Source organism: Monodelphis domestica, chromosome 5, assembly GCF_027887165.1.
Source record: "Monodelphis domestica isolate mMonDom1 chromosome 5, mMonDom1.pri, whole genome shotgun sequence".
NCBI lineage: Eukaryota > Metazoa > Chordata > Mammalia > Didelphimorphia > Didelphidae > Monodelphis > Monodelphis domestica.
The window spans coordinates 104921184-104935283 of record NC_077231.1 but is presented as its reverse complement, the minus strand read 5'-3'; the positions used below and the strand labels follow the sequence as shown (position 1 = coordinate 104935283).

The window sequence follows — 14100 nt, the reverse complement described above, 5'->3', positions numbered from 1 at the left end:
TTAACAAAGGACAAATAAAAAACCCCTAAGTAAATAGCAACATATAAATACTGGAAATCAAAGGAGAGATTAATAAAACACAATGCAAAAAAAATCCAAACATAGAACTAGTAAGTAAAAATGTTTTGTGAAAATTATTTTTAAAAAAAGATGAACCAAGAGTTAATTTAATTTTAAAAAAGAAAGAAGGCTTAATTACCAGGATCATTGATGAAAAGTGAATGCAGAACAAATTAAGATGAAATTGAAGCAATTATCAGGCACAATTTTGCCAACTACAAGCCAATAAAACTGATAATCTAAAAGAAATAGATGAATATTTACAAAAATATTATTTGCCCAAATTAACAGAAGAAACAGATTATTTCAATCTTATAAAAAGAACTTGAACAAATCATAAATAAGTTTCCTAAGAGGAAGACCCCAGGACTTGATGAATTTACAAGGAAATCTTACCAAGCATTTAAAAAACAACTAATTACAATACTATATAACTATTTGGAAAAAAAAGATATTCCTAAATCAAATTGTTTCCATGTCACAAATGTGGTGCTGATATCTAAAATAGGAAGAGCAAAAACAGAAATATGGACCAATTTATTTCATGAATATTGATGCAAAAACATCTTAAATCAAATAATAGCAAGGAGATTACAGCTATATATCACAAAGATCATACAATATGGCCAGGTGGATTTTATACTAGGAATGCAGACCTGGTTCAATATTAGAAAAACTATAATCATAATTGATAATATAAATACCAAAACCAACAAAAATTTTATGAATATTTCACTAGACTAAGAAAAAACTTTTGACAAAATATAACAACCATTCTGATTAAAAACTAGAAAGACAAAGAATAAATGCAGCTTTTCTTAACATTATAAGTAGTACCTACCCCAAATTAAGTATTATATGTAATGGGAATAAACTAGAATCCCTTTCTAATAGAAACAGATATGAAATAAGGATGTCCACTATCATTTCTATTATTCAGCACTACTAGAAAAGCTACCTATATCAATAAGATAAGAAAAAATAAATTGAAGGAATAAGAATAGGCAATGAGAAAATAAATTATCCCTCTTTGCAGATTATATGATGGCATACTTAGCAAGCCCTAGACAATCAATTTAAAAACTAGTTGAAAGAACTAACAACTTTCCAAATTTGCAGGATATAAAATAAACTCAAAATAATCATTATCAACAAAACCTAGCAGGAAGGGATAAGGAAATTCCATTTAAAATAACTGTGGACAATATAAAATACTTTTGGAGTATACTGTCAAGAAACCAGGAACTAAAAAAAATAATTACAAAACACTTTTCACATAAAAATAATGATAGGTCTAAATGATGAGCAAAATATAATTGCTCATGGCCAGGCAGAGCCAATATTATAAAAAAGACAATTCTATCTAAATTAATTTGCTATTTCAATGTCATTCCAATCAAACTATCAAAAATTATTTAAAGAGCTACAAAAATCATAACAAAATTCATTTGTAAGTAAAAAAGGTCAAGAATATCAAGAGAATTGATTAAAAATATGAAGAAAGGTTGCCTATCAGTACCATATCTTAATGGGATATTGAATATTTGTTCTTTCAGCTCTATGGATAAGAGAAAAAATTTATGAACAAACAAAAGATAGGGAGTAAATCGCATAATTTTGATTACAATAAATTTAAAAGATTTTACACAAACAAAACCAATGCAGCCAAAATTAGAACCAAAAGTAGAAAAAAAATTTATAGCAAATTTCTTTGATAAAGGCATCATTTATCAAACATAAAGAGAATGGAATCAAATTTAATATTCATTCCCCAACTGATACATGTCATAGGATATTAACAGGCAATTTTCAGATAAAGAAATCAAAAATATCTATAGTTATATGAAAAAATGTTCCAAATCTTCACTGATTAGAGAAATGCAAAATAAACAACTCTGAGGTGCCACCTCACATATATCAGATTAGTTAATATGACAGAGAAAAGGGAAATGATGAATGTTGGCTAGGAGGTGGATAAATTGGGAAAATAACATACAACAGATGGAGCTGTGAATTGATCCAATCATTCTGCAGAGAAATTTGGAACTAGATCAAAGAGCTATAGAACTGTGCATACCCTTTTTTTTTTTAAACCCTTACCTTCAGTCTTGGAGTCAATTCTGTGTATTGGCTCCAAGGCAGAAGAGTGGTAAGGGCTAGGCAATGGGGGTCAAGTGACTTGTCCAGGGTCACACAGCTGGGAAGTGTCTGAGGCCAGATTTGAACCTAGGACCTCCCATCTCTAGGCCTGGCTCTCAATCCACTGAGCTACCCAGCTGCCCCCATACTCTTTTTAAAATAATTTTTTAAATTAAATTTTCTTAATTGAAGGATATTTTCCCAATTACATGTATTTTCAACATATATTTTCCAAAATTATTAGCTCCAAACCATTTCCCTTTCTCCCTTCCCTTCCTCTACTTGGAGGTGGTAAGAAATTTTATCTGGGCCATACATGTATTAATATGTGCATACTCTTTGACTCAGCAATTCTACTCCCTCTCCCACAGAAGAGAGACAGGCAGAGAGAGAGACAGACAGACAGACAGACAGACAGAGACAGAGAGAGAGAGAGAGAGAGAGAGACAGAGAGAGAGAGAGACACAGAGAGAAAGAGAAACAGAGACAGAGACATAAAGAGAGACAGAGAGAGAAGAAAAGAAAAAGGGCAAAGACCTATATGTACAAAAATATTTAAAGCAACTCTTATTGTAGTGGCAAATAATTAGAAATTGAAGGGATGCCATGGGCTGAACGGGTGAACAAGTTGTGACATATAATTATGGAAACCAATATAATTTTTAAAATAATTCTTGCTTATGGTAGGGGAAATTGGGATGGGGTCCAATTTTATTTGGTTTACTTATGAGACTAACAATGATTAAATATTACTGGACTTGGAATATTCCTCTCTATATTCTTCCCCACTTATTAGATATTTTACAATGGAATTTCTAGACCAGAAACTTACCTGCTAAGCTACCAAGTGTCAATTTTCTTCGGCCCACTTTCTCAACCAGCCAGACTCCTACTAGTGTGAAGATGAAATTTGTGAAAGCTGTTACTGAGGCTAGCCATATTGCAAGTCTATCATCTTCAACTCCTGACATTTGCAAAATGGTTGCACTATAATACCTAGAATGTAAGAAAAGAAACAAGAATTTTTTCTTGTAGTTATGTTAATAAGATAAAAAGTCATTTAGATAGAAAAATACATACAAACCTCATAAATTCTGTAAACATTTGTAGTAATAACACTTGGTGGAAAGGTAAAGGGCTTAAGGTACACAATTAGAGATGGTATCACAAGCATTGCCAGTGTATTGATTTGTTTTTCTAGACAATACATATTTGTTAGAAATAAAGACAAGAGGTGAGGGCTAGAGGGCAGTAGGTTAATGAGAAATGAGATATATACAGAAAACAGGCATCAATAAAACCTTATCAAATAAAATATTAAAGTACAGAAGGAAACACAAATAAGAAAACTGTCAATATTTTGTTAAATTATATATATATATATATATTTCATATAAACAAATAATATAATAATATGTTAGTATGTCTTTTTTGTTTCCCTCTTTATATTAAAATGTTTGTTGGTTGTTAAGTTCACAATAAACAGAAAATGTAATTTTAAAAGATCTACTTATCTTTTACTGAACAATGAAAACCATTATACGCTTGGAAATTTAATTATATAAAATTAGAAATTAACTGAAACATTTCATAAGGATAAATTTTTCTGGAGTAGAATTATTATATTTATATGGTATGATAGGGTCATAATCATTTAGGGCTCCCCTCTGTCATATGATGTGATAGCTGATTAGATAGATGATTCATCGTAATTTAAGGGTAAAAAACATCCCAGGTTCATGGAATCTAAGTTCCTAGGATTTGCTGGATTTGTATTACTCCATGCAAATAAGTCCCCTGCCCTGCTGAACAGATGAATTTATGGAACAAGAAGCCCTATCAAGAGAAGCTAATTGCTAATGCATTCTTGCTATGGAAGAGTCATATAAAATTCCTCTTGTTAAACATTTAATTATTTGGTCCACTTCTAGGAGTGAAGATGGCAGGGTAAGTAAGGAGTATTCCAAACTTATTCAAAGTTACATCCAAACCACTACAAAAATAACCTTAAAACAAATCCTGGAGTGGTAGGACCAACAAAAGATGAGGTGAAACAGTATTCCATCAAAGACACCATAGAGGGTTAGAAATGAAAAACTGTCTCACTGGAATAGGAGGCATGATTAGTAAAGCTTGGGAAGCAGTCGATGGTGCCAGACCATACCAGCATCAGAGAGAACAAAATCCAGCTCAATCTAGAGCGGACAGTACCTAGGGAAAGCAGCTGCAGGTCTCTCCATAGTGGACCAGTCAGGCCATCACAGCTAACAAAAGTTGCAGGCCCCAGCACAAGAAGTTTGGTATAACATTACCTCTGTTCCTCAGGGAAAGAGACAAACTTTAACAAATAGGCAAAGGTCATGAAATAGTTTTGAAAAATGAAAAAGAGACCAAAAAAACCCTGACCTTAGAAAGCTATTTTAGAGACAGAGAAGATAAAAAACAAATTCAGAAGAGAACAGCAATGCCAAAACAGAAACACGTGAAACCTCACAGAAAAATGAGAGAAAAGTGTAACACCCCAAAAGAACTTATAAGAATCAAAGAGGAGTTCAGAAATCAAAGGGGTAGAAGAAAAATTGGACAAAGAAATGAGAGAATCAATGGGTTGATAAAAGACATACAAAAATTCGTTTTAAGAAAATCTCAAAAAGTATAGAACTGGCCAATTAGAAAGGGAGGTACAAAAACTCAATGGAGAAAATAGTGCCCTAAAAATTAGAATTGGGCAAATGGAAGTTTATGACTCTATGAGACATGAAAGAACAATGAAACAAAATAAAAAGAATGAAAAAAATAGAAAACTTAAAATATCTCACTGGGGAAACAACTGACCTGGAAAAGAGCTATGATTAATAAAAGATTCTAGGCATCATATTACAAGAAATTATCAGGAAAAAAACTGCTGTGATATTTTTGAACAAGAGGTTAAAAGAGAAATTGAAAGAATCCACCAATCTCCTCTTTAAAAACTACCAGAACTTATTACAGCCAAATCCCAGAGTTCCCACATCAAGGAGAAAATATTTTAAGCAGTCAGAAATAAATAATGCAATACTATATGCCACAGTCAGGATTACATAGGACAGAACATATTCTAAATTAAAAGACCAGAGGGGCTGGAACATGATATTCCAAAAGGTAAAGAGTTTAGGCTTATGACTAAGAATCACCTGCCTAGTGAAACTAAGCATTTCCTCCTACAGGGGAAAAATAGATATTCAATGAAATACATGACTTTCAATCATCCCAACAAAGCTCAACAGAAAGAGAAATTCCATTTGAAATAACTGTAGACAGTAGAAAATACATACTTGCCATTAAAAAATGTCTACTTGCCAAGATGAGCACAATTACAAAATGTAAATTTTGTATATATGTGCACAATTACAAAACACTTCACACAAATAAAATCATATCTAAATATCTGGGAAAACCTTAATTGTTCATACGTAGGCTGAGCCAATATACTAAAAATTATAATTCTACCTACATTAATATCTATTCAGTGTCATGTCAACCAAAATTCCAAAAACTTACTTCAAACAGCAAATAACAAAATTCATCTTGGATGGCCAAGTGTCAAGGATATTGAGGGTATTAATGGAGGAAAAGCAAAGGTAGCCTAGCCACACCATATTTCAAATTATATTATAAAAAGCAGTAAGCATCAAGATAAACTGATACTGGCTTAGAAATAAAGTATTGAATCAATGGAATAGATTACATACACAATATACACAGTAGAAAATGACCATAGAAATCTAGTGTTTAATGAAATCAAAGATCCTAGATTTTGGTAGAATAATTTATTATTTGACAAAAAAAAAAGTCAAAGGGGCTAAAATCTGAATACTGTTTGATCCAGCAATTCCACTACTAGGTTTGTATTCCAAAGAGATTACTAAAAACGGGGTAAAGGACCCATATGTACAAAAATTATTTGTGGTGGCAAAGAATTGGAAAGTGAAGGGATGTCTATCAAATGGGGAATGGCTGAACAAGTTGCAGTGCATAATTGTAATGGAATACTATTGTGCCATAAGAAATGATGAACAGGATAATTTCAAAAAACGTGGAAAAATCTACATGAAATTATGAACATTGCAACAAGCAGAACCAAGAGAATACTATATATAGCAACAGAAAGATTGTTTGAAGAATGACTCATGTGTGTCCACTTCCAGAGAAAGAACAGAATAATAGAAACAACTAAGATATAGTTTTATATACACATATATCTATCTTTTTATCAAATGATGCCTTCTCTAGTGCAGGGAGAAGAGGTTGAATGGAAGATATCTGAGAATTTAAATGTAATAAACAAAATAATTATTTGAAAAATGCTATCCACTGCAAGAGAAAGTACTGATGAAATCTGAATGTGGACTGAAGCATATCATTCTTTTCTTTATTTTCTTCAGGAATTTTTTTCTTGTAATTAAGATATACATCTTCTTTTACAACTTTATGAATATGTTAATATGTATTACATGATCACATATATATATAACCCATATCAAGCTGTTTACCAACTCAGGGAGGTAGGGAAAAAGAGAATTTGGATTGCAAAATATCAGAAAACAAATGTTAAAAATTGTTCTACATATAATTGGGCAAAATATTACTTGAGGGGAAAATTTTAATTTATTACTTGTAAATGCCTCATTTTATCTGAAAGTGGAGCCTGAATGAAGATGATACTGGCCTTGGAGCCCTACCTCTAACTATTGGACTAGTCTGCACAGAGCCATGATACCATCTCTCCATAGGAGATTTTCTTTTATTTTAATTTTTAAATTTATTTATTTAAAATTATTCCCAAAGGAATTTCAAAGTTCCTAAAAATGGAAATGGTACATGTGTGAATGATGTCTAGATCAAGGAAATGACCATACACATTAATGTAGGGACAAGACCATCAAATTATACTCTATACAATGTATTTGAAGTGGGATTGGAGTAGATCATGTGATATGAGTAAGGTGAGGAACTGGGAAATGAATGAGTCAGGGGTACTTCTAAGATGTATGTTGATGTTGATGTCCACTAGTATGAGGACATTAGTTGAGAACAGAAAGATTAAGTCAGGTACTAGATTAATTATGAGCTACCTTCTGAACTCAATGGGAGGGGAGGGATATGCATGCAGATAAGTAAACAATAGCTACCAGAATTTTAACTTATATAGATTAAGTGAACCTCAAAGGAAGAGAAGTTACTGAGTGATGTTGGAATAGGCAGAACCTAGGCTTAGCAGGAGGAGTAGTCCAGCTCTTCTACTTTGGCTGATAGGTCGGGTGGAATGAATGAAAGTACAGTCAGGAACTGGAAAGGATAGGCTAGGAGGATATGCCATCTAGAAGGAGTCAGATTTCAGTGAAAACCAAAAGATTAGAAAAGGAAAAAAATTAAAATGAAAGCAAGTTGGTTACCTATAGAGCAGGCATTCTGGAGAGTACAGTACAAAAGAGTACCTCTTTTGAGGTAGAGAATGGGAAGTATTAAGATTTAGGGGAATAGAAATAAGGTATCAGATAGTGAGGGACAAAGAATTGGGTTTGAATGATAGTTACTGTGGATTCAGAATCACTAGGCTGGATAGGGTATGACTAGTGGGAGATTTTAGTGGCTAAAAGAAATATTTAGATATACTTTCTTTTTTAGAAAAAAATTTTAAACCTTTACCCTTTTTGTCTTAATATCAATTCTAAGAGCATCAAGGGCGAGGAAATTGGGATTAAGTGCTTTACCCAGGATTACAAAGTTAAGAAGTGTTTGAGGCCAGATTTGAAACTAGGTCCTCCCAATTCCAGGCCTGGTGCCCTATCTACGGTGGCACCTAGCTGCCCCTATACTTTCATTGTCTTTAGGGTTTGGGCCTTAAGGCAGAGTCATCTAAGAGTCATGGAAATAATTCAGATGAGGGAGTAAGTACTTTTAGCAAAAGGAATATTGTTCATCTTTCTCCAAGGCAGGGAACCAGCTTGTAACATTGGTGGAACAGCACCCTTTCCCTTGACCAATAGCAACAGGAGAGTGGTACAATGGAATGGCATTTTTCTTCTTCCTGAGGGAGACTATAAACTAGACAGTAGAACACAGAGTATGATAGAATCTGCTAATAAGATTCATTTCCAACTGGAGATGGAGGGGGAGGAAGTGAGGATCACCGTATAGCAAAGCTAAATGCTACTGTATTCTTGTCACATATCCTTGCTTTTTTAGAAGAAAGAAAACCTCCTTTTGGTAAATATTCAATAACTTGTTAGTGACTCATTCTGTTACAAAACAGAATCTGAACTTAGAGATTGCTGGTGTTAAAATCAAATCTTCAACATCTAGATTAGACTAACTTTCCTCCCATTAAAGGTAACAAATATGACCCTGGGATTTGTTTTCTAGGGTTCAGGTCACTTAGACCTTGCCACAGCTTCTTTATGGCATCTGGCCAGAATGACTTGGCTTCTTAGTTACCATAAAAGTCAATCTATGTGAAGTTGAGCCTGTTCAGATTTAGGAGATGACCCAAGACTATATAAATCACACTTCCCTGCTGATCAGACTTGTTTCCATATGGAGGCTAAGGGAGACTACTTCTACTCAGCCAACTGCTGCAATCTGTTACTGACCTATGAATGTCTCATATTTCAACAACAAACCTAAGCTCATAGGACACCAATATGAGTCTGACTCTGCCCTGAACAGTAGGGAAGAGGGATGTTATCTACTATTTCTCTCAAAGAAGTAGATAGAGGCATATAGAACCCCCAAAGAGGAACATTAATCTAGGGACAAGGTCATCAAATTACAATCTGTAATCAAAGTTAATAGGAATCAGATTTAGGAACCCCTATGCTGAGATTTCTGAAATAATATACCTATGAAAATTATATAGTACATACACACTGTAATATGTAAGATCGACTGGCTCTTTTATAAGATACCCCTCAAGCAGACTGCACTTTAATGGGAGTCACCATAGTCAAGGATTCAATCATCAGATTTGCAAATTGAGAATTTCAATGTTATCATTTCCAAGAGAATTAATTAACATAAGAGTTTAACTCATATACATAAATTTCAGTTTTTAAATATTTACAGATATTTGACATAATAATGATGTACTATTGATTGCACATAATATCAGTAACAGTAGTAGTATTTTTTTCTTACTGATTGCTTTTATTTTTTTTTCATTTGAATTCATTTATTTAGTCAATTTAGAACATTATTCCTTGGTTACAATAATCACATTATTTTCCTCCCTCCCCTCCACCCACTCTTCTGGCAACCAAGGCACAATTTCATTGGGTATTACTTGTGTCCTTGATCGGAACCTATTTCCATGTTGTTGTTTACACTAGGATGTTCATTTAGAGTCTACATCCCCAACCATATCATCTCAACCCATGTATTCAAGCAGTTGTTTTTCTTCGGTGTTTTTACTCAATAGTAATAGTGTTGATGTGGCATGGTACACTTGAATCAACCAAATCATTGATTGTTTGAGGATTTGGAATCAGAGCTAAAGTAGCAGAAAAAAAGCTTTGAGGATATTTAACCAATGCTATGATAGAACTTGCTGGATTATCTTGGCATCTTTCTAATAGACAGAGTATTTATTCCTCCAGATTCAATATTTACGGGACATTAACTATCAATACTGACAAGCTCTTACTTTCTAATTTTTCTCATTGTACATTCCTTATTGTCAAAAAGTCTTTATTTAGATTATAGTTTATATTACAATTTATATTACAATATATTAAGATGATATATTTAGATTAGAGTTTATATTATAATTTCTATTACAACATAGTAAGACAATATATTACAATAAATGCATATGTCTTCATGCAGTTTGGCAATGCCAATTTTTCTTAACCTTTCAGCTTTGCTTAGAAAAATTACCCATTGGATCTATGGATAGGAGAAAACAATTCACTACCAAATTATATAAAGAGGATCACATAAGATAAAATGGATAATTTTAATTATTTAAGATTAAAATATTTTGGTCAAATCCAATAATGCACAAATTAAAAGGGAAATAAGTAGGAAAAAATCTTTGTAGCAAGTTTCTTTAATAAAGGTATTGCTCCCAAGGTTTATAAGTAACTGACTTAAACCAATAAAAATAAAAATTATAAAAGACATTATTCCCCAATTGATTAAGATTACAAGCAGGTAGTTCTTAAGCAAAGAAACACAGGCTATCTTTAGTTATATGAAAAAATGCTCCAAACCACAAAAAATTGGTAAAATGTAAATTAAAGCAATTCTGAGATTCTGTATTCAATTCTGAGATTCTAGGTTTACTATGAGAGCAGTAAAGATGACAAAAAAAAGGAAAATTATAAAACAGGAGGAACTGCAGGAATATATCAATATTGGTAGACCTCTGAATGGGTATAACCATTCTGAAAAGCTATTTGGAATTACACACAAAAGAATTACTCAATAGTGTTTGTCCTTTGACCTAGCTATACTACTCTTGGCAGAGCTATACTCAAAAGAAATTTTTAAAAAAGAGAGAAACTGTTTTTTTTTTTTTAATTTTTCTTGTATTTGCATTTTCAGTACCTAGCATAATACCTGGCACATAGAAAGCGTTTAATAAATGCATTTTTCCCAATTGGCTAAAATATGATCTTTTTAACATCATTGAAAAGAATGCAGAGTTTCAGGAATCTATCTTCTTTTGTCATGGAACAAAGAATATTTTTAGAATAGTTAGGCAGAGTATTCTTGGTCAAGATGAACAACAAAGCAATTATATTCCCTTCTAATCACCTCTTCTCCTGGGTCAATCAGTATTTTTTCTGTTACTGTATAACCAGATGAATTTTATTCTAGCCTAGCTCTGAACCAAAATTTCAATAAAGCAAGGACCAAGTGTAATTATACTAAGGCAGTCAGCATAGTTGAGTTGTGGCAACAGGAATAACTATCAGTAGCCTAAAGATTATACTAATCTTTCTAATGTTGAGACTATTTGAAACCAACAGGAAAAAATAGAGCTTCTGGGTAGGAATTGTTAGTCAAGTTGAATCTTTAAAATAAAATAAAAAGGTTTTGTACAAACAAAACCAATATAGCTAAAATTATAAAATAAGCAGAAAATTGGGGGTGGTGGTGGATATCTTAACTAGTTTCTCTGACAAAGGTTGCACATCTATGATACTAAGGAACTTGGTTCAAATTTATAAGCATAAGAAGCATTTAGGATATAAGTAGTTTTCAGAGGAAGAAATTCAAGCTATCAATAAACAAATGCTCTAAGTCACTACCTTTAACCTATCAGACTAAGTTGGCAAAAATGGAAAATGACAAATGCTGGTGGAGCTATAGGAAAACACATAAATCAATGTACTTCTGGTGGTTTTGATATCTAGTCTGGCCATTTTATAAAGCAAATTGGAACTATGCTATAAAAGCTAATAAACTTGTAATACTCTTTTAATCCAGTGATACCACTCCAAGGATGTATACAAGAGATAATATTGATCTACTTTTTCTCTATTTTATTGATATAAAAATTCAGGGATATAAATTTTCCTCAGCATATTGCTTTGGCTGTATCCCATAAATTTTGATATTTTGTCTCCTCATTGTCAATCTCTTCAATGAAATCAGTGATTGTTTCTATGATTTGTTCTTTGACCCACCTGTTTTGAATACTTAGATTATTTAATTTCCAATTAATTTTAATTTGCTTTTCCATGAACCCTTATTGATTATAATTTTTATTGCATTATGTGAAGATTTACAGTCTCTCCAAAAAGTTCTCACATGGGTTTTAACACCTAGAAAGAAAACCAAGAACTGGGAGACTATGGGTAAAAGGCTTAAAAATTAAGAGAGGAAAGACATAAGTAAGACAAACACACAAGAGACATAGAGATCTTCAGCACAGTGTCAGCAGGTCAGCTCATGGGAGTCAGAGAGAGGGAGACTGAGCCTGTTGCACTGATTTATTATAGGATGCTAAGATTGGGGGTTTGGCAAATGTCAATCAAACAGGTAAAACAACACTAGTATTATCATAACATTAACATTCAATTACAAGATAAAGGAATCAAATAGCAACACAATAGTACAGTGGGGGTACCCAGGAAAGAAGCTTATTTGCAAACCTTCTTCTTCCAGAAAGCTGGCCCAAATTTATTCAGATGTTAAGTGTAGGTCTTTGACATTTCAAAGAACCTTTACAAATAGTAATATTAGCTTCCAGACTATAGATAATAATAGAGGCTTAATGTTTAAGTTCAACAAAATTTAAGTCCCATCCAATTTAAGGATTCAGAAATCAATCACATGAAATATTAGAAATATATAAATAAGTCTGGTCTATGAACACTTTGGTCATTAGAGTCAGCTTTTGAATACATCTTTAATATCTCATGATTCATTATAACTGAAACACTTCATTATGATCTGAAAAAGTTGCGCAGTTATTATTTCTGCTTTTTCTGTATTTGGTTGTGAAGTTTTTAAACTCTACTACATGGTCAATTTTTTTATATGTACCATGTACTGCAGAAAAAAGGTATATTCCTTTTTATCCCTATTAAATTTTCTCCAGATGTCTATTTAATCTAACTTTTTAAAAATTTCATTCACTTCCTTTACTTCTTTCTTATTTATTTTTTGGTTAGATTTATCTAGTTCTCATAAGGGAAGGTTGAGGTCTCCCCACTATTATGGTTTTACTATTTCTTCCTTAAGTTTTTTTAGTTTCTCCTTTAAAAATCTAGATGCTATACCATTTGGTGCATATATGTTAAGTATTGATATTGCTCCATTGTCTATGCTGCCTTTTATTAAGATGTAATTAACTTTATGATCTCTTTTAATCAGATCTATTTTTACTTTAGCTTTGTTTGAGATCATAATTGCTTTTTTTTTATCTCAGTTGAATCGATTCTGCTCCAGTCCATTACTTTTACTATGTATATCCACTTGCCTCAAATGTCTTTCTTGTAAGCAACATATGGTAGGATTCTAGTTTTTAATTCACTCTTCTATCTGCTTCCATTTTATGGGTGAGTTCACTGCATTTACATTCACAATTGTGATTACCATCTGTGTATTCCCCTCCATCTTGATTTCCTCTTTTAATACTTCTCTTTCTCCTTTCACACTTTCCCTCTACACCAGTGTTTTCCTTTTAGTCACTCCCTCCTCCCCTTCACTTATATTACTCTCCTCCTACCACCCCCTTTCTTATATTCCTTTTACTTCTCTATAGGGTAAGATAGCATTCTATACTCCAATGAATAATATAGAAACATGTTTTGCATGATAATACATGTAAAACCTAGATTGAATTGCTTTTCAGCTCTGGGGTTGAAGGGAGGGAGACAATATGGATCATCTAACTGTGGAAAACTTATCTGGAAATTTGTTATTAAAATAAAAAAAAATTAATGTTGAAAACCCTTGAAATTAACAATGATTTCATTATAAAGCCAGAAATGAATACATACATGATGGTGTTAATGCCTGATAACTGTTGGAACATTTGTAGGCCACAACCCACAATTAAAGCTCGGCGAGTTGGAGGATAAGTCAGCATTCTGTAGATCACAGGTCCAGCTTAAAAACAAAAAAATAAATGCAGAGTGCTATTATTCTTTCATTCTCAGAGCAATGGGATATATTAGTATAACTTCCATTAAATTTAAATAAAATTTAAATTATACAGCTTTGCTTAGGTATTTCTAAGTTGAACAAAATGTTTAAATGTACTTCTCCAGAATTGTTGGTATTATACACCATTTTATCTAACTGAACCTGAACATCATTAGGGATAAACTTTGAAATGAACATGAGAAATCTCAGGAAAATAATTTCATTCATGAGAATCTTGAAGAACTACATAGTTATGATCATTTG

General features: G+C 32.5%; 1 protein-coding gene across 1 annotated transcript in view; it reads right to left on the bottom strand.

The window, feature by feature from the left end:
• SLC2A13 (solute carrier family 2 member 13) overlaps positions 1 to 14100 on the bottom strand; it is a 135272-nt gene that overhangs the window by 49039 nt on the left and 72133 nt on the right. The window contains exons 4-5 of the mRNA XM_001367315.5: positions 13692 to 13800; positions 3032 to 3195 (exon numbers count right to left, since the gene is read on the bottom strand). Of these exons, the coding sequence (XP_001367352.3) occupies positions 3032 to 3195; positions 13692 to 13800 (273 nt within the window). The remainder of the gene's footprint in view (positions 1 to 3031; positions 3196 to 13691; positions 13801 to 14100) is intronic.